Here is a 20,971-nt window from a genome sequence, read left to right as displayed (position 1 = left end):
TTAATTCCTATAGGATTTTTAAAAGTGCATTTATCAATGGGTGTTAGAATTTACCATTCACCAAATGGGAAAGTTAGAATTCAGCATTTGATAAATACGCTACTTAAAATCCTATAAAATTGATTTAAAAGCAAATGAGTTTCTGCAGAAAATTTTAATCTCACATTTTGATAAATCTGCCCCTAAGTGTTTTCCCATCTGAAACCAACTAAAGTTAATGTTTGGAAAGTGAACAACCCTATTAAATCATTACAGTCCCTGGGAAATCCGTTTGGAATGAACACAATACTGAATTTCAAGTCTAATTCCAAACATTTTATTAGATTTCTTTTGGAGAAGTGAGCACTACAGTTAAAAAATGACACCGATATAACAAATCTCCGAAAAATAATTCTGAAATATGCAAGTCCAATATTTATTCATAAATAAGCAGCTTCATCCAAGGTGTAAAGACGGTTGGTCCGTTTCCTTTGCATAAACATTCCAAATGCTGAAGATCTCCTGCTCTGGGCCAATTCAAAGACATGCTAGGGACAGAAGAGATAATATTATATAAATTAGAAGACATCTGCAAACAAAATGACAGTTATTATAACATCTAGCATTACTAAAAGAAAGAGAGCTTAATCTTAAGGTGAACGATCCCCCATTGTATCTGACTGATACCATAAGTCAGTGCTGTCCAACTGGCGGCCCGCGACTTTGTGTTAGCTTTAAATGGTATCAGTTCTAAGATTAACTGGCCCCCTGCATGGTTATCACCTCAGATTCAGGCTGTAATCAGGCTGTATTGTTTAAAACTGTAATCCCCTGTGTTGTTCACACCTTTTAATCACTGCATTGTTCACACTTCAGGCTGTAATCACCCACATTGTTCTCCTGTTCACACCTCAGACATTGTATGTACTGCCTGACCTATGCTGTCTGTGTATAGGCAGCATAGGGCAGGGAGGGTATGGCACACACAGACAGCATAGGGCAGGCAGAGTTCTGCCTGTGTGTGCCATACTCTGCCTACCCTATGCTGCCTGTGGGAGGTGAACCTGGCAGGGGATTGTTCTGGGAGTTTGTTAGCAGTTAAAAATAGCCATTAAATGGTCCCTAAAATGTGTAATTATATGCTGGGGGTTGCTGTGCTATCCACAGGGGAGGAGGAGGCACATGGATTTAAGGGTGTGTCTTAATATGACATAATATAATTCTTTAACATATGAATGATGGTTGATATCCCTGCAGCGACCATTGTGATTAAATGGGTGTGGTTTGAAGTGGGTGTGGTTTAAAGTGGGGGAGTGGCCAAAACTGGCTTCCATTAGCGGCCCTCCACCATGTATGCGAGAGAATTTCCGGCCCTCGGCACCACAGAAGTTGGACAGCACTGCCATAAGTGATCACACATGCACAGCCACCATCAAAATTAATAATACTTTCATTAAAAGGGTAACTCACTATTGTAGAAAATCCACTAAACTGTAGTGCAGGGATCCCCAACCTTTTATACCGGTGAGCCACATTCAAGTGGAAAAAGTGTTGGGGAGCAACACAAGCATGAAAAATGTTCCTGGAGGTGCCAATGAGAACTATAATTGGCTATTTGATAGCCCTTATGTGGACTGGCAGCCTATAGAAGGCTCTGTTTGGCATTATACTTGCTTTTTATGCAACCAAAACTTGCCCCCAAGTCAGGAATTCAAGAATAACTACCTGGTTTGAGGCACCTGGGAGCAACATCCAAGGGGTTGGGGAGCAACATGTTGCTCGCGAGCTACTGGTTGGGGAACACTGCTGTAGTGGATATTTAATAGATCTGTTCACCAGTTTGTATGTTGTTCAAACTAACATTTTAGTGCAGCTGCAACCAACACACGGATGTTGTGAGCTACAGTCATATTCCCTACCGACAAATGGCCCTCAGTATATTATAGCGCTAATGAGTCTGCTCTGATAGGATATATTTTAATATAGCATGTTCCTTAAATGTGTGGCATAGAAATCCGCCTACTATATGTAAACAGCACTAACATAACACAAAAACGTACTTACCTCATAGAATACAGTAGATGGGCATACACTTATTTCTCATCCTTAAACTTTCCATTTACATATGGAACATAATCCAGAAAAAGCCTCCAATCTGTAGCCCATATAAGTCCCACTGCTCCTACTGAACCCCACGTGGCTAGAACTGGAGCCCTAAAAGAGAATAGACAAAAGTCCAAGGAAACAAACAAGATGTTTGTTAAAGGGAAAATAAAGTAAAAATATTTTAAAGGAGAAGGATAGGGGGGGGGGGGGGGGGATCACCACAGAGAAATACTTGTCCTGCTTCTTTCTTCACTTGGGTGCGCATGCAAAGTAAAGTGAAAAGCCAAACGAATACTTTACTGTGCATGTGTTGGTCCCATAGTAGCAAAGAAATCCAAAGTGGAAGAAGATGATTGCTCTGTGGTGCTCACTAGAAGAACCCCAGGGCAGTTAAGTAACATATCTAGGTAAGTGATTGCAATCGGTAATTTTACTTTTCTGCTACCTTAAAGGGTATATAAAGCCCTAAAAAAAAAAAAAAAATGATAAATAGTTTTTAACCTAAACCTATTAACAAATCTTCACACTTTTGTGTCTTGAATGTTTTAGATTTAGGCGAGAACCAGGCTGTTGATGGGCCTCCGCAGACCTGAATTAAGATCCGATAGTAAAGAAATTATGGCCTATTTGACCCTTAAGAGCTCCACCAATCCTGTATCTTTCTCTTGCTCATCTATTAGTCATCATTATTGCACTTTTCCTTGTATCGTACATTTTGTGTTGCTCTTATCTGGCATAAACTGAATCTCCCAATTTCTAACCTTTAGCATGTATTTCAAAAGGTATTCTATTAATTACCTTCACCTTGTTTAGGAAAGACTTCCATTGCTTGGTGGTGCAGTATGATATCTATTATTGTATTCATTGTGCAGAACTTCCTAATAGAATATCACTTTATAAATAACAGGAATTTACATAACTAAATTTTCAGCCAAGAATAACCATTCCTATACAGGTAGGTTTTTAAAAATAATACTTTTAGCCTGCACTGGTAAAAACCATGTCTTTGCCACTGAAGCACTACTACATTTATATAAAAAAAGCCAATGGGAAACTGTGCAGCCATTTAAGCTGTAAGGAAAAAAAGGTAGTAGAAAGCAGTGGTTACCATTCTTAAGATGGCCATACAAGATCCACAAGGTCAGAGTTCAGATAGATATGAATCGAGCAGGACCTCCCAATGGCCTTATATACAGGCAGACAGGCTGCCAACTCGATCTGGAGAGGCCAACTTGCCAGCTTTACAATAAAATGATAAATAGGAGTCACGTGCCATTGTGGCTCTTTACAAAATTTAAATTGAAAAAGTGTTGGGGAGCAACACAAGCATGAAAAATGTTCCTGGGGGTGCCAATAAGAGCTATGATTGGCTACTTAATAGCCCCAATGTGAACTGGCAGCCTACAGAAAGCTCTGTTTGGCAATTACACTGGGTTTTTATGCAACCAAAACTTGTCTGGGCACCTGCTTTGTGGCACTGGGAGCAACATCCAAGGGGTTGGGGAGCAACATGTTGCTCATGAACCACTGGTTGGGGATCACTGCCTTAAAGGGAGGGGTGAAACCAATTTGTTAGGCCCCCAGTAGATACAGTAACTAACCATGTATTTTTCAGAAAAGAGGACCACCCGCCTGGGTTTTTTTTTTAAATGTGAGAGCTGCCATGTTTTAGCAGTTTCGGAGTAGTACTTTGAAATCATGGGGTACATAATTATATCACCAGTATATAAACCCCTTGTCACAGCTTTTTTTTTTTATTAGCAGATGTGCATTTTGCAAAGGATTTATCTTTACACTTGTAATTAATTCATCTACCTTACAAGGACAAAACATGGAGCACTTTAGAAATCTACTGTCCTTTGCAAGATCTGAAATGCAGCACAGGCCTCTTGGCTCTTTACAACACATAGGAGAAAGCAGATATGAGTTCTATGTAACCCAAAACTAGATTCTGCAAAAACACAAAAAACATTAGGGTAGAAAGTCTTTGAAATCCCATTGTGAAAATGCTAGGCTGAATAGCAAGTTACCTGTGTCCGTTCCATATATTTGTTGTATTGTTACAAAGCAGAGAAGGAGGTGAGCTCATTGTGACAATGTTGTTCCTATCCTAGGTGAATCTGTATTTATAGTCTATGATCGCTCACATTGCCAAGGCAAGGAAGGGTTAAATATGCCTACCCTAATCGCCAATGAACAACTAATCGCTAAGTGGTACGAACACAACTAAGAAACACTTATTTCTTACCAGTTCTTTGCCAGTTGCTGATACCGAGGACCTAACAGCTTAGCTATCATGATTCCTGCTTCGCATTCAATGTGACCCGCACGTCCCTGTAGTCTCTGCTATAAACATTCGCAAACAAAATGGCGGCGAAAGGACCTCTGGCTTCGGGCTGACTAAGTTGCTGCCTGATTAAAACATATTTTCGTCAGTTCCTGAGAAGCAGTACGAATGTCTATATTTTCAGGAGATTTATAGGACTACTATACATCAAGCTCGGCCTCACCAATGTAAAACTGGCTAATGGCAAGAGTTTAGTACTAACTAGTTACTGTTATCTTCTTTTACTAAAATTTGAGAAGTCAAAAAAAAAACAAAAAACCTAAGGTTTACATAGTTAATACAAGGGAATCCAACCTTTTATACCTGTGAGCAACATTTAAATGGAAAAAGTGTTGGGGAGCAACACAAGCATGAAAAAAGTTTCTAGGAGTAGCAAAAAGAGATATAATTGGCTACTTAATAGCCCCTATGTGGACTGGCAGCCTACAGAAGGCTCTGTTTGGCATTATACTTGGTTTTTATGCAACCAAAACTTGTCTCCTAACCAGAAATTCAAAATAAGCACCTGCTTTGAGGCCACTGGGAGCAACATCCAAGGGGTTGGGGAGCAACATGTTGCTCGTGAGCCACTGGTTGGGGAACACTGGTTAAGACTATCTCCAGAGCCATAATATGGTACGTGAAACACTAGGGGGCACATTTACTAACCCACGAACGGGCCGAATGCGTAATTCGTAATGATCGTTATTTTGTGATTTTTTCGGAAAATTGTCGCGACTTTTTCGTTACTAATACGATTTGTGCGAAAAAAACGCAAGTTTTTCGTAGCCATTCCGAAAGTTGAGCAAAATCTGGCGATTTTTCGTAGCGTTAAAACTTGCGCAAAAAGTTGCGATTTTTTCGTAGCGTTAAAACTTGCGCGAAACGTCGCACCTTTTAAGTTTTAACGCTACGAAAAAGGCCCAACTTTTCGCGCAAGTTTTAACGCTATGAAAAAATCACCAGACTTTGCGCAACTTTCGGAATGGCTACGTAAAACTTGCGTTTTTTTGCGCAAATCGTATTGGTAACGAAAAAGTCGCGACAATTTCCAAAAAGTCGTAAAGACGCCGAAAAAAATCGCAAAAAAACCAAAAAAGTCGCAAAATGTTCGTTTTCAAATTGGAATTTTTCCAATTCGGTTCAGATTCGTGTCTTAGTAAATGTGCCCCTAGGGGTAAAAGCAGAGGTTTTCTGAATTTTTGCGAACATGATGCCTTAACGTTTACCACTTCCAAAACATACAAGCCTTTTTTTTCTTTATAACGTTATAACGTTGGCAGCAAGTGTTTATTTTACCATCTGGGCAGGAAAACAGCAGCAAATCAGCAGCAAATTGGAAACACTAATCAGCTTAGCTCAAAATCTGAATGTGTGCTGACCATATAAGTTAAATAATATTGTCAGCCCTTTCTAGGGTGGCAATTTTACTGCCTAGGCTGAGGAAATACTTGCCCGTGTTTTTTTTATCCGGCCTAGCAGGTACATTTGTAATTCCCCTACCCCCAGCCCCCTCCTGCCTTATTAAACACTGAGCTTTTACAATCCTCACCCCATTCAGTCTTGTGGATCATACCAATGTCCACCCAGCCACCTGCTCATCCATGTCATCTCACCCACTACATGCTGTACGTTTTTTTTTTTTTCTAGAAGGTGACAACCCTACTTCTTCTTGACCAATAAATACTTTAGCATCTCTTTGAAGCCTTTTTTTATGTCGAATATTGTGCACAGTATGTAAGCAATGACACATACAAACGAGAGAACATTTATAAACTCTCTGGTGGTTGACCATACCCTTAAATCCATATACCTCCTTCTCCCCTGTGGATACTACAGAAACCCCCAGCACATAATAACATACCTTAGGGACCATAACAATTATTTCCATATGCTAACAAACTCCCAGTACAAACCCCTGCCAGGTTCACCTCCCACAGGCAGCATAGGGCAGGCAGGGTATGGCACACACAGGCAGCATAGGGTAGGCAGTACATTCAGTGACACAATGCTGGCACTGCTCCTACATTCTGTTTGAGGGGTTAACAGGTAAACAGTGTGGGTGCTTACAATCTGAGTTGTGAACAATACAGCCAGACAGATGAAAGGCCACACGGGGAGGGGGGGGGGTGCAGGCAGCCAGTTGGACAGGACTGGCATAGATCATAGAGCAATCAATGAAATGGGATAAGTGTCTGCTCTTCCTAAGAAAAAGCTGTTCATGTTAGTGCCCTGATCAAAAGGAGTATTTAAAAACCTTGGAAGACAAATTACAGAGATACATAAATACATAAAACTGGAAAAGTCAACGAAAGCATTTCTAAAGGCCAATCCAAAAATTAACAGAAAAACAAATTCTATACAACTGAAGGGAATTCATTACAGTTTCTGCTCTCTCTTGGACTGAGTGGTCTGAAAAAGCATAGTGTTAAATAATTAAGAAGGCAAAAAAGAACTTTGGGGTAACAGCAAAGGACCTGCAAGGGTATCATGAACTTGGCATAGTCTCTGTTCACGTGTTTATTATAAAAACGCTGAACAACCATGGTTTCATAGAAATCACCAATCTCCAAATATCATTGCTGCGTATTTTACGTTCCTGGATATTCTAGAGTGCTTCTGATTACAGTGTTTGGAATACATGAGACAAAAGTTGAAACAAGTAATGCTATGTTTTTGAAGAAAAAAAAAAAGCACTGCACACCAGCTTTCAAGCATGGATAAGGGTGCATCATGATTTGGGACAGCTTGCCATAGAGGGTACAAAAAGTTCAAAACTATTTAAAGAAATTTTACAGGAGAAGTTCATCATCTGAAGATTAAAGGAAAAGGAAAGTCAATTAGGCATTTTACTGCCAATAGATTCACCACATTAGTGCTACCTAAAACACTATTTATTCTGCAGAGAGCATTACCATACCTGAGTAAACAGCCCTAGAATCTTTCTCTGATTGCAGCTGCCATTTTAGCTTGGTCTTCATAGCTTCCTGCTTGCAGCTATAGCTGTTATAGCTCAGATTACACATTCCTAAAGGTGGGGGGAGTGAGTTTTATGAATTCTTATGGGAGTGGGAGCAGGAGAGAGGAAAGAACTGAGCAGACTTTGGCCCCAGGAATGAAGGATTTTTCTGAGAAAGAAAGTCTGATAAAGCTTACTTAGTTTTTACCTTTCCTTCTCCTTTAACAGGACTTGGGCGATGCAACAATAAAGTGACTAGAAACATAAGCATATCTTCTACCAAATGGTTCAAACAGAAGAACATTAGTGTTGCACAACGGGAAAGTCCAGCTATCTGAGACACTCTGGCATGACTAGAACAATGCTGTTCATGCAAGCAATCCCTGAAATATCAGCAAACTGAAACAGTTTTTTAAAGAGAAATTATCATTCCCAACTTGGAATGTTTAAACAGTGTGTTAAGTGTTGACAAGATATACAACTGGCTGTGTGATATTAGATTTTACATGTCTATTATTGTGACATAGCTAAAGGTCAGACCACATTAACGTGAGTAATAAATGCAGAAATCCAGGTAACAGCAAAGGATATGCAAGGTTTTTTGTGCAACTGTATGTATAGCGGGTGTCTTAATTGTTATCATTGCTATTATTAACATGTATTGTGGTTAATTTTGGTCCTGTGCCCAGGCCTCCAGTACAAGGAATGGGAAAGAATCTGCAAAGACACTCCCCGGATGATCGTTACTAGGTCTAGGACTGGGATTCAAAACAAGCCCAGGCATTTTAAGTACTTAAGAGTCCCACACATCCCTCCACCAGCCCACTAAGTAGTGACTGTCTATGGCATTTTTATAGCAGCACCAGATTGCCAGTCTGCGCCTGATGATTACCTCAACTAAAATGATTCCTGTAATTTGTTGTTGAAATCATTTTGTAGTATAAAACAATGCTAAATGTAATTTATTTGAGCTTTATTAAGGCAGCTATCTTTATATAATCACTTGAGTATACATTCATTGCTAATTTTCAGTGGTGTTAAAGTTTAAAATTTCCAACTGCTATTTAAAGCAGTATACGTCTTTTTCTTCTCTCCTGGCTCCTGAAACAGCTGACTGGATGAGCGCTTACTCCTGTTACATCAACTGAAGAGCCAGTCCCAAAGAACAAAGACAGTTACTGCTTTCTGACGGCACTTAATTTACAAACAACTTTAAAGGAGAAGGAAAGGCTAATAAAGAGTTAATCTCAAGCTGCAGGCATACAGTGGCTTGCAAAAGTATTCGGCCCCCTTGAACTTTTCCACATTTTGTCACATTACAGCCACAAACATGAATCAATTTTATTGGAATTCCACGTGAAAGACCAATACAAAGTGGTGTACACGTGAGAAGTGGAACGAAAATCATACATGATTCCAAACATTTTTTACAAATAAATAACTGCAAAGTGGGGTATGTCTCTACCAGCTTTGCACATCTAGAGACTGAAATCCTTGCCCATTCTTCTTTGCAAAACAGCTCCAGCTCAGTCAGATTAGATAGCGTTTGTGAACAGCAGTTTTCAGATCTTGCCACAGATTCTCCATTGGATTTAGATCTGGACTTTGACTGGGCCATTCTAACACATGGATATGTTTTGTTTTAAACCATTCCATTGTTGCCCTGGCTTTATGTTTAGGGTCGTTGTCCTGCTGGAAGGTGAACCTCCGCCCCAGTCTCAAGTCTTTTGCAGACTCCAAGAGGTTTTCTTCCAAGATTGCCCTGTATTTGGCTCCATCCATCTTCCCTGTCCCTGCTGAAGAGAAGCACGAGAAGCACCCCCAGAGCATGATGCTGCCACCACCATATTTGACAGTGGGGATGGTGTGTTCAGAGTGATGCGCAGTGTTAGTTTTCCGCCACACATAGCGTTTTTCATTTTGGCCAAAAAGTTCCATTTTGGTCTCATCTGACCAGAGCACCTTCTTCCACATGTTTGCTGTGTCCCCCACATGGCTTGTGGCAAACTGCAAACGGGACTTCTTATGGTTTTCTGTTAACAATGGCTTTCTTCTTGCCACTCTTCCATAAAGGCCAACTTTGTGCAGTGCACGACTAATAGTTGTCCTATGGACAGATTCCCCCACCTGAGCTGTAGATCTCTGCAGCTCGTCCAGAGTCACCATGGGCCTCTTGGCTGCATTTCTGATCAGCGCTCTCCTTGTTCGGCCTGTGAGTTTAGGTGGAGAGCCTTGTCTTGGTAGGTTTACAGTTGTGCCATACTCCTTCCATTTCTGAATGATCGCTTGAACAATGCTCCGTGGGATGTTCAAGGCTTTGGAAATCTTTTTGTAGCCTAAGCCTGCTTTAAATTTCTCAATAACTTTATCCCTGACCTGTCTGGTGTGTTCTTTGGACTTCATGGTGTTGTTGCTCCCAATATTCTCTTAGACAACCTCTGAGGCCGTCACAGAGCAGCTGTATTTGTACTGACATTAGATTACACACAGGTGCACTCTATTTAGTCATTAGCACTCATCAGGCAATGTCTATGGGCAACTGACTGCACTCAGACCAAAGGGGGCTGAATAATTATGCACACCCCACTTTGAAGTTATTTATTTGTAAAAAAAAATGTTTGGAATCATGTATGATTTCCGTTCCACTTCTCACGTGTACACCATTTTGTATTGGTCTTTCACGTGGAATTCCAATAAAATTGATTCATGTTTGTGGCTGTATTGTGACAAAATGTGGAAAAGTTCAAGGGGGCCAAATACTTTTGCAAGCCACTGTGCCTTCAGTTGTCTTAATAGTGCCTTTAAGTCTCCCCATATTTCACCTGTTCAGATGATCAGAAGCCAAACAGGAAGAAAAACCACTGAGCTGTGTAAAGAAAGTTCCCATAATGCCTCACTCCTGCACAGAGACCCAGACCAACTGTACATGCTCAGTTGGTAAAACTATGAGTCAGCTTCCTGCTGATTGGCTCAGATCCACATTCCTAAGGGGGGGGGGGGAGTGAGTTCTTAGCATTCTTGTGGGAGGGGGAGCAGGAGAGAGCTGCATGTCTCTGGCAGATGAATTACAGACACAACAAATCTTTTGACAGAGAACTCAGTGCATACTGTAAGTGCTTATGGCTGTATTTACATAGACCTTTCCGATAAAGCTTACTTAGTTTTTATCTTTCTTTCTCCTTTAAAACCTTTGGAAATTTTTGATTTTAAAAGTTTTGGATAGTGAAGGGCTCACATCAGTGAGCTTTAATAAAAAAGTTATACTGATGCATTCCCATAAATTAGAATCTTGTTAGTTGCACTGACCCAAAAAAGTGATGTCCAGTTCTTTGTGCAATAATGCTCCTGTCCTTTAAGCAGCCCAGCATATAAGTTAACAATACGTCAAAGTACTCATTGTGCATATAAAAGAGTCAGATCTGTCTCTCACTTATTCTAGATAGCTCCTGATCATTAACAGTAATTTTTTTATACTCCCATATCATGTCGATTATGCAGACCCTACCCATAAGTTGTTAGTAGTTTTAACAATTTATATCTGGTGTAGAAATTTCATGCACCAATGTTGGCCCAGTGTGTCTGACATTTTTATCACTTATATGAACATGGGTAAGACTATAAGGAAGTGTTCCATAAGGCCTTAATAAAGAAAAGGGCTTGATTAATATATTGTATTCAGAGCAGGGTCTAAAGTGCAAAGAACATAGTGCCATGGATCCACCATTAGCAAATGAACATTATTGTTTTTTGAAAGCAAGAGGCAGGAAAGAACATTTAAGATAAACTTGATTTAATTAAATATGAACTCTGAATTTCATTAAAAAACAAACACACATGTAAATCTGTTTTTATTAAAAATGCAAACTAATGATTTTATAGTAATTTTTTTTTAGTTTACAGTTTCTGCACATAGGCAGTAAAACAAAATATTTTATTAATTGAAGGATTATTTTATGAATTGTATTATTTAATAACAATGATACCAATATCAGTGCAATTGTAATTAGACATATATAATATGCAGTAAAAGCTGACAACTTTGGAAACCTATCTAGCAAGCAGCCACCATAAAAATGCCTAACTGGGTCTATGCATTGCAAGTATTAACACTTTGTTGGATGTACATGGAACCTACATGACTTCCTGTCAATGGCAAAAAATAGTGATGGACTCAATATAACAGAGCCGAATACTGGCCTCAATTCACATTAACAGGTGATTTTGTGTTCAAAAACATGCATGGTACCAGGCGTTTCTCCTCTGGTGTAGTTCAGGAAAGAGAGTATGTCAGACTGGAAAGCAAACAGGTTGCCAGTTGACATAGTGATCTACATAGAAAATTATATTTAGCAATGGCTATGAATTCACTTGATCTAAAGTATGGATTTACAGTAAACAAATGTTGAAATTTATCTGTCTGCATCACATGAATGCACCTTAAAGGAGAAGTAATGGCTAAGTCACTTGGGGGTGCCAAAATCTTAGGCACCCCCCAGTGAATTTAATCACTTACCTTTTACCCTGGGCTGGTGCTCGTTAGGAGAAAACCGAGTGTTTCCTCTTCTTTCTGTCTTCAGAATCCCTGGGCCAGTGCACACACAGTAGATAAAAAAGCAGACTTCTTTTGTTAAAGTTCGGCTTTTCACTCTACCGCGCATGCGCGTGAAGACAAAAGAAGGAACAGGAGACAGTCGCTGTAGGTACCGCGGGCTGGTGCAGTTTTCTCCTAACAAGGGCACCAGCCCAGGGTAAAAGATAAGCGATAAGTCACTGGGGGGTGCCTAACATTTTGCCACCCTTCTCCTTTAAAAGGGTTGTTAAATTAACCTTTAGTGTGACATATAAATTGATATTCTGAGTCAATTTGCAATTTGTTTTCATTTTTTATTATGTGTTTTTCAGTTGTTTTTCTGTTTAGCAGCTCTCCAGTGGAACTTTAGCAGCTTTCTGGTTGCTAGGCTTTTGTTTATCATACCATCCAGGCAGTAGTTTGACTGAGAGACTGGAATATGAATAGGAGAGGGACTACATAGAGAGAAATAAAAAGTAACAATAAAAATAAAATTGTGACCCGCCCCCATATGAAAGCCAGAAAATGTAGCAGAGAAAAGCAAATAATTCAAAACTATAAAAAAAAATTAAGATCTAGTGCTAAGTTGCTAGAAAAGTAGCATTATTTCCTTAACAGGACTTGACAATTGATACATCTCCCTTTCTATCCGTGTGGTGTGAGAATCACCTCCTGATATCCCTTGCATTCTCTGGTTGGGCAGGCGGGGCTCAATTTGTTTTTCTTACTTACCGTGATCATTTTGGATTGCCCTTTAGGATTCAGTGCTCCAACCCATGCGTTTTTAATTGTAAATACAAGTTTAACTGGGGATCATTTTAAGAGTTGGAAGTATTGGAACATGGTGGAAAGGTTCTTGAACCACAGGTTGAATTTAAATATAAAGTTATCTCCTAGTTTCGCTCTATTACACATTAAAAAAGAGGAGGTGTTATCAAGCATTTCACCAGTCTCCTTAGCACAAAAAATTGATAAATTATTATTTTTGTTTATGGCTGCCTCTAAAAAAGCATTATTTTATTATCGGTTAAAAGAGGAAACCCCTCCTATAACAGAAATCATTTCTTATCTTAATCGGCTTAGCTGGCAAGAGGCCATCAAAACAGCAAAAACAAGTGAACCTAAATCCAGGATTCCCTTTTAAATATACAAGGTCATTTTTGTTTAATGCTATATATATATATATATATATATATATAATAAGGATTAAGTAATAAGGATCAGATTTATAAAATGCTGCATATATAGATTTCAATAATTCATGAACATATAAGCAAAATTATCCTTGATTTTGCTCTCTAGGAAACTTTTCTTTTCTTTTTATAGTTTATCCACTGGGCATAGTTAGTTAATTTGATTTGGAGTTATGTATTAAATGTAATTTTGGCTATTGTGGATCAACTTACCTGGTCTATGTGGGAGGTAATGGTGCAGATATTGAATCTTTTATAAGGATCACTAATACAGTGCTCTCTCTTTTGTTACGTTTAGTGACCCCTTCCCATATGAAAGCCAGAAAATGTAGCAGAGAAAGGCAAATAATTCAAAACTATAAAGAAAATTAAGATCTTGTCCTAAGTTGCTAGGAATAGGATATCCTTTAACATTTTAAAAATTGTGAATGTGAAGCACCCCTTTAATGTGGTCCATCTATTTTATGACACATACCATGTCACTGTCACACTACAGAGTGCCTGGGCAATAGTGGGCATTCAATCAATGTATTTATATACTGTAGCACAATTATACTGTACTTTCCATTTCTATGTAATAAATAGGGGGTCTTACAATAATTAACTAACAAGAGTTAGAGTAAAAATAGGATCAAACTGGAGTGCTTAGAATAAATAGTTTAGTCTTCATTGTGTGTATGTATGTGGTTTTTTTTTCTTATGTTCTGCAGCTCTTAATCTTGGTAGCTATCTGGTGGCTATGGCTTAACCAGGCAGTCATTTTGAAGCCAAAATGGAAAATGACCTCCAACAATCAAATATTTTCATTTCCAGGCTGGCAATATGCAGAATAGGAAGGATAATGATTAAAAACCATACAAAACAAGTAAAGAAGACTGGTTAAAAGTTTGCCTGAAGAAATCCATCTATAACTTACTTAAAAGGTTAACTTTCCCTTTAAAGGGGTTTATCTAATAAAATTAAATCACATTTATACTGGATACATAGCCAGTCCTAAATTGCACAACACAAACTGATTGAGATATATATTTCCACTGCATACTTGGGAGCCTTCAGAAAGGGGGGTTTTAGGGTACACTGGTGTATGATCCACACAATTACATTACTGGATATGTTGCATACTATGATTCTAAAAACCAGCAGTTCTCAACCTGTGGGTCTGGACCCCTTTGGAAGTCAAAGTCGCCTAAGACCATCGGAAAACACATATTTCCGGTGGGCTTAGGAAAAATTTTATAGTTGGGGGGCACCACAACATGAGGAACTGTATTAAAGGGTTGTGGCATTAGGAAGGTTGAGAACTACTGCAATGGGCAACGATAGGACATAAAACAGTCAGTTTACCCGTTCGTCATTTAGTAGGGGGACTAAATAGTGATCAGTAGGCCCTTGACTTAAGATTCTCTGATGGGATCCCCATTCTTACAGCTTTTTGCTTTGAAGGCACAATTTTCCCTCATTGGGAATCCAATATTATTAGTAATTACAATATGCAGAATAACCATTTTACAGCTCTATACAATAAAGATTACATAAAAATACTGAGTTACAAGAGGGCTCTGCTCATTAGAACCTTAAATCTAAGGACTTGTACTCATGGGTGTTTGTTCCTGCTCGCTCGTGTGTCCCACCACAGGAGAGTGCAGAAAGAAAAGCACGCCATTCTTCCTAATAGGGCTGTACTAACACAGGTGCATGTAAGCATTAAACACACGTGGAACATAGAACTCCACCACAGGAGCAAATTCTAGTCCTTATAGGAGAAGGAAGAAAGATATATAAGGGGTGGGGTCGTATAGGATAAAAAAATAAAATGTATGGCCATACATTAGAAGTTGGCAGTGGCATATAGTTTATCATCTAGGAATGCTATAGTAGATAAGGGTAAAAGGTTTTTCAAATATTGTTTGAAAGCAACTGATAAGCTGCCAAACTAGTCTGAAGTTTGCCAGTGTATGTGGCACTGGCAGGCTTACCCAACAGATATTTTGGTGAAAAACAGGCAAATGTCAATTGGGTTGGTCTGAATTTCCTGCTGGATTAAGGGCCGCATTGGCTTATTGATGTAGTCCTTGGACTGATGGGCTGTATCCCTGTTGTTGTGACCCGATTATATCTAGGGCCAAATGATCAAATCAGCCCGATATTAGCAACCTTTATATAGCACAATAGCCATGCCATCTTTCCACCACCACTTGAGAGATGTAGAAATCCCAAAGAGAACAGCTCTAAACTGAAAAAGATTTAGGTAATCCCATAGGAATACGCATTCCTAAAAAAGTTCATCGGAGACAAATGGATAGAAACATTATGTATGTATTTCACAGATATAGGGTCAGGTGATCCCAGTGGTGGCCAATAAAGAGGGCAACCATTTGGGAGTTTTAAGCTTGAAAGCAAGCATATTGCAGGCAAAACTTAGTCCCTGTGTAAAATGTATTATGAAGCAGCAGAATTCTTAATGAGTCAGATAAAAGTGAATGTAGGACTGGCCAGACCTGAGAAAACTGACGTAGTTGGCCATGCAATATATGGACAAACAATCCTTGTTTTCTATAGCTCAGTGCAGAAAATGTCTTAATTTCTCATATATATTGATAGTGGGTGATGGCAGAGGACCATTTGTCAAAGATTATAGAATGGGACATTGACACAGAAGTGCTGCGTTTGTAGAAAGATTTTGGACATCAGGGTCATAGGTCATTCTACTCTGCAAAGAAAAAGAACCCACAGCTGTTCAATAACTAGCATTAGTGTTAAGTAAAACAAAACTAGCAAGTAGTCTCACATCTGCACAGATAATGGACACTGTGCAGACATATTGCATTAATTCTTATATCAGTGATACTCTTTTGGATTATTGTGCTGATGCTAGAAATTGCTCTTCCTTCAAAGGGGCAGTATACATTCTTGTTCAATTATAAGGTCTTGCTCTGAACATACTTTTTGCCTATTCCTGCATTATAAATCTCTGGTATACTTACTTTGTACTGCGGACTGGAAATTACTGAATCATTGCTTTCAGGTACCCCTTAGACTTACTTACACAGGGTTCCTATTAGCACCTAATATATGTTCAAGCTCTTTGCATGCAAACCTAATGAGGGTCTGTGCTTAACTTGTGATGTAGTGCTATTAGTCAAAATGTTGCAAAATGTGTCCAAATGCTTAAGTAAGTACTATTTAAATTACAGGCTTCAGTACAGGAAATGTGTTTTAAAATTTGGAATTAATTGATTAAAATGAAGTCTATGAGAGATTACCTTCCCATAATTTGGAACTTTCTGGATAATGGATCCCATAACTGTATAATATAAATAGCATAAGACTTCTGTACTTTTGGGGCTTTACAATATCAGAAAAGCTGAATCAAACCGTATTTAATACAATGCAAATCTTTTATTACAATGTTTTTTTTTTTTGTTTTTTTTTAAATGTATTTTCTTTTTATCATTCATCGTATACAACATCTGAAAGAACGGGATTCAAGAAGTTATATAGTTATAAAAGCTTACATGTATTGCTGCAACACAGATTTATGTACAGGACAGTTCTCAAAACCTACTTAAAAAAAAGTTAGGATTATTATTTTTGTTATTAAAAATTCCAAATATTCCAGCCAGCTGATTTGACACATATAAAATTATTTAGAAAAAAAAAACCAAAAAAAAAAAACCAAGAACAAAACAAAAAAATATCCGAGGCACTAAAGAAATACCATTTGTTTTCTGTTTGTGCTTCTTCAACAAAAATATGTATTGTCTTTCTAAAATACTTTGAGTTGTAATTACTTGATTTTGGGTATTAAGGCCTCTTCATTCCCTGCCTTTCTAATATGGAACAAAATGTTTTTGTCATATAAAGAAAAAAAACTTAATAAAAAACAAAACACATAGCTGAATGGTATACCTAGAGGAGGATTCTGGGAGTTGCCCATGCTTATTTTTGTTAAGGTGATGGCCTTACACACAAGGCATTCTGTTTCTAAATCAGATACAACAATTAAACCCATTCTATAACACAAGTCTTCAACACTTGTGAATTATGGCTAGAGCAAACAACCCCCTTTGATCAACTCACAGTACATTCAACTCTATTGCAAAAAAAAAAAAAAAAAAAATATGTTGACTACCGACAGAAGTATTAAGGACAGTAACAAATAATAAGCATAGCTGGACATGTTAAAAGGCAGGATATTTAAAATAAAATATTAAAAATATATATTTACGAATGTCTGAAGGCAGTTTTTCCAGAAATATTCCAAAATCCCACTGCAACCCTTCCAAACAACACATATCTACAAAAATAAGGGTATCTGCACCCTAACATTTAATGCTACATATTTCTACACTGATGCACAGCCCTTATAAAAAGCTGTGGGAGAGAGAACTAAAGACAGTCCAGGTAGGTCTTCAATCGGGTGTCAGCTGATGTGCCATGAGCTACAGCTGTATGATGTATTCAGAGAGTTAAACAGGTCTTTCAGTAAATATTTTTTATATATAGAATTAAAAAAATACAGCAAGACATTTTTGTAAAAAAAAAACAAAACAAAAATTGCAGTAAGGGTTTTAAAAAGGAAAAGTCATAATAGTGTAAGGGTCAGTCAAAGGGAGTCTAAATGTGACACATGGGACAATAAGAGTTTGTAATATTCTTAGAAAATACATTTCATCAAATAGATCTGATGGGTACTTTGTTCAACACCCCCTTGCATCCATCAGAAACAATGTTCTGCAGACTTGCATAACCCTATCTAAGTTGAAGACAATATTTTTGTGGAATATAAAGCAGAGAGCATAATTCTGTTCATTTAAAAAAAAAAAAAAAAAAAAAAAAAAAAAAGTCTTAACTTCCCCCCAACACTGGATGTAATTAGGGAAGCACTCATCTCTTACAAAGAGTTCATGATTGGAGTAGCCCCCCAAAATCCCTTTTTTGCTAAACAGGACATGGGAAAAGCAATTGACATTCTTTGCATCCCGCTTGTGTGCAAAGTGGGACTAGTCTTGCTTCCTTTTTACCAATAAAAGAGTGCAACATGTGCACAAGGAAGGGGATACGCAGCAAAGGTAGTGTAGGGAGTAAAATAAGTAGAACTAGGGTGTGCAAGTTGGAAATAAGGGGCAGGGTTACAATTAAGTGTATAGGGTGGGGTTCCTTTTCTGTTTTTAAAATTTTTGTTCAGCATTTATTTTTATATAAAAATGTTACCATAAGAAAGAAAAATCCTGAAAAAAATAATTTCTATTTTGTTCTAAGTTTAAAAACATTTTTCTATGATGCCTAACTTTTTATTTTTTTCGCAGTTTTCCATTTTTCATTTCATTAAAAAAAAGTCAGTTTGTTGTAGATGTGTAAGTACAAGGACAGAAAAATATCCTTGCTTCCCCACAACTCACTAGTAGCAGGGAGTATCTGGGCAAGCCTTCTTCCCCCCCGCAGCCTCCTTTAAATAAACCGATTTGATTTTGTTTTCAGTTAAGGCAATTTCTCACATTGTCTTCCTTTGCTTTGTAAGAGTCCAGAAAAGACAAGTTGTCAGTTTGAGTCAATGTTTTTTTTTGTCCATCCCCCATTGGAAATTTCCAGGAAAATAAAGTCAAGGCCACAAAGACTTCCGTGTCGTGGAGGTTTTCCATAACACAAAGAAAAAAAAAATTCAAAAGTAAATTTGTAATAATATAAAAAAAACAATAACAGCAACAAAGGATCGTAGAGAAAAATGTTCCAGTGCTCCAGTGGAAACTGCAGAAAAAAAAATTGGAAATTTAAGAAATAATAATAAAAAAAATGTACAAATGTGTAAATGTAAAATCCAAAATATAGCTAGGACTATACTCATAGGGCCCTTATATAAGAGCATATTTTGCATGTGTGCACACATGAGAAGCCGGCTTGATTTAAAGGAGAAAGAAAGGTAAAAACTCAGTAAGCTTTATCAGAAAGGTCTATGTAAATACAGCCATAAGCACTCACAGAAACACTGCACTGACTTCTCTGTCAAAAGATTAGTTGTGTCTGTTTTCCTCTGCCAGAGACACGCAGCTCTCTGCTCTCCCATCTCTCAAGAATGCCAAGAACTCCCCCCCCCCCTTAGGAATGTGGATCTGAGCCAATCAGCAGGAAACTTCCTCATAGTCTAACTGAGCATGTACACCGGTCTTGCTCTTGGTGCAGGCATGATTCTTTATGGGAACTTTCTTTACTCAGCTCAGCGTTTTTTCTTCCTGTTTGGCTTCTGATCATCTGAACAGCAGAAATATGGGGAGACTTAAGGGCACTACTGAGACAACTGAATGTATGCCTTCAGCTTGAGATTAACTCTTTATTAGCCTTTCCTTCTCCTTTAATTGTGCCTGGTTTATCAAAATGTGAAATTCAAGCTAACCACAGAAAAACCCACCCTACTTTCTATTCGTCACTATACGATTTTTAGAAGAGTATTTATCAAATGGTAAGCTCTAACTTATCTACTGATAAATATGCTTATAAAAATCCCATAACAATAAACAGAAATGGGCAGAAAGTGGATGAGCTCAGCAATATTGTTTCTTCTATATAGTATATATGCATACATAGATATGTAAATTTATGTTTCATACATTTACATACATCACTAAAATCTATGAGACATTGTTATTGTGGGTTTCTAATAGTTTCACATTATATTTATACCTTAACTGTACACATTTTTACCCACAGCAAATTCCCATAACAACATAATAATTCTAATACATCTTTTATGGTTTTCACGGTAACTTACCTCACATGTGTCCCACTGGGTTGTGAGAGTCCCCAACTCCAGGGTGTCCTCCAGACAGGCCCATTTGAGGGTCAACACCTGAAACTTTCTCTTCCTCACGCCTCTTGAGACAGGCAGCTTTAGGATTCAAGTTGCGCTCTATGAAAGAAGTGGGTAGGGGTAATCATAAGGTGCAACATCATGATTTTTCTAATATTTCCTTATGCAATGTGTATAAAAGATTATCGTAGTAAAACAGTGTCATATTGTCACGGATTTTACATGTACTAAAATTGTAAAGGCAGAGGTCCCAAAGTATACTGAAGATAGCAATAATAAGTGCTCATTTTCTTTCCTGCCTAATAAATCACAATACTTCAGCGGAGGTTCCATAACAAAAACAGCTGATGCACTCGGCCTTAAAGGTTTTATAGCAATAATTATTTTTGTATTGTTAGTATTTTTTGTATTGTTTGTATTGTAACAGTTTTAATCATATTTCTTTTTATCTAAAACGTCTGATAATTGCTGATCTGTTGTGTGGCTTCTGTAAAAAAAGCCTTATTTTATGTTTTCAACTAGTTTCAGTGACAAACTTCTAGGTTGTTCCATAGGGAGAAGGGTATACAAAAAAAAAAAATAGATTTCTGTGCTGTGGAATGTATGGCACATTGGGTAACATTGCTGCCTTTAGTGCCAAGGCCTAGGTTTGACTCAAGCAAAACTGCTCTCGATATGGTGAGTTTTCTACATTTCCTAAATAGAAGGATACCTTCATCTAGGAGTTTATTTTGATTCAAGCAAAGTCATTAGCAAGAAGTCTGTATGCCCTCTACTCTACTGCAGGTTTCCTCCCACACTCAAACAACATGGAGGCCAGTTAATTGGCTCCTGATTAAAGTGACCACAGTATCAATGTGAAAAGGACCTTACACTATAAAGGCTGCAATACAATGTTCCTCTTTACTTCCTCATATGCCAATGCACTTTGAGCGGACAGACAGGGTGCATCGGTAGAAAACTTTTTCTAAGCTGCCAGATTCCTGAACCAACCAATATCCATTCTACATGCATATCAGTCGGGTCCTTTGAT

At 38.1% G+C, this 20,971-nt stretch overlaps 2 protein-coding genes across 8 annotated transcripts in view; both read right to left on the bottom strand.

Annotated features, from left to right (window-relative positions):
• Window positions 1-293: 293 nt before the first annotated feature.
• uqcr11 (ubiquinol-cytochrome c reductase, complex III subunit XI) lies at window positions 294-4,441 on the bottom strand. Its single transcript, XM_004911030.3, has 3 exons — window positions 4,334-4,441; window positions 2,044-2,193; window positions 294-527 (listed from the first exon to the last, which is right to left on the bottom strand). The coding sequence occupies exons 1-2, from the start codon at window positions 4,381-4,383 to the stop codon at window positions 2,073-2,075; spliced, it is 171 nt and encodes a 56-aa protein (XP_004911087.1). The 5' UTR covers window positions 4,384-4,441; the 3' UTR covers window positions 294-527; window positions 2,044-2,072.
• A 13,011-nt stretch (window positions 4,442-17,452) lies between these two features.
• The window catches only part of tcf3 (transcription factor 3), a 66,276-nt gene continuing 62,757 nt past the window's right edge, over window positions 17,453-20,971 (bottom strand). For 6 of the 7 annotated variants that reach the window (XM_031897943.1, XM_031897959.1, XM_031897981.1 and 3 more), the window contains exons 20-21: window positions 19,900-20,037; window positions 17,453-18,881 (exon numbers count right to left, since the gene is read on the bottom strand). In XM_031897943.1, coding sequence (XP_031753803.1) covers window positions 19,901-20,037 — 137 coding nt within the window. In that variant the 3' untranslated portion in view covers window positions 17,453-18,881; window position 19,900. The remainder of the gene's footprint in view (window positions 18,882-19,899; window positions 20,038-20,971) is intronic. The other variant, NM_001100273.1, reaches the window with a different exon arrangement.

The sequence above is a fragment of the Xenopus tropicalis genome, chromosome 1 (genome assembly GCF_000004195.4).
Source record: "Xenopus tropicalis strain Nigerian chromosome 1, UCB_Xtro_10.0, whole genome shotgun sequence".
Taxonomy (NCBI): domain Eukaryota; kingdom Metazoa; phylum Chordata; class Amphibia; order Anura; family Pipidae; genus Xenopus; species Xenopus tropicalis.
The sequence above is the reverse complement of the archived record's forward strand: the minus strand, read 5'-3'. Positions and strand labels throughout refer to the sequence as shown.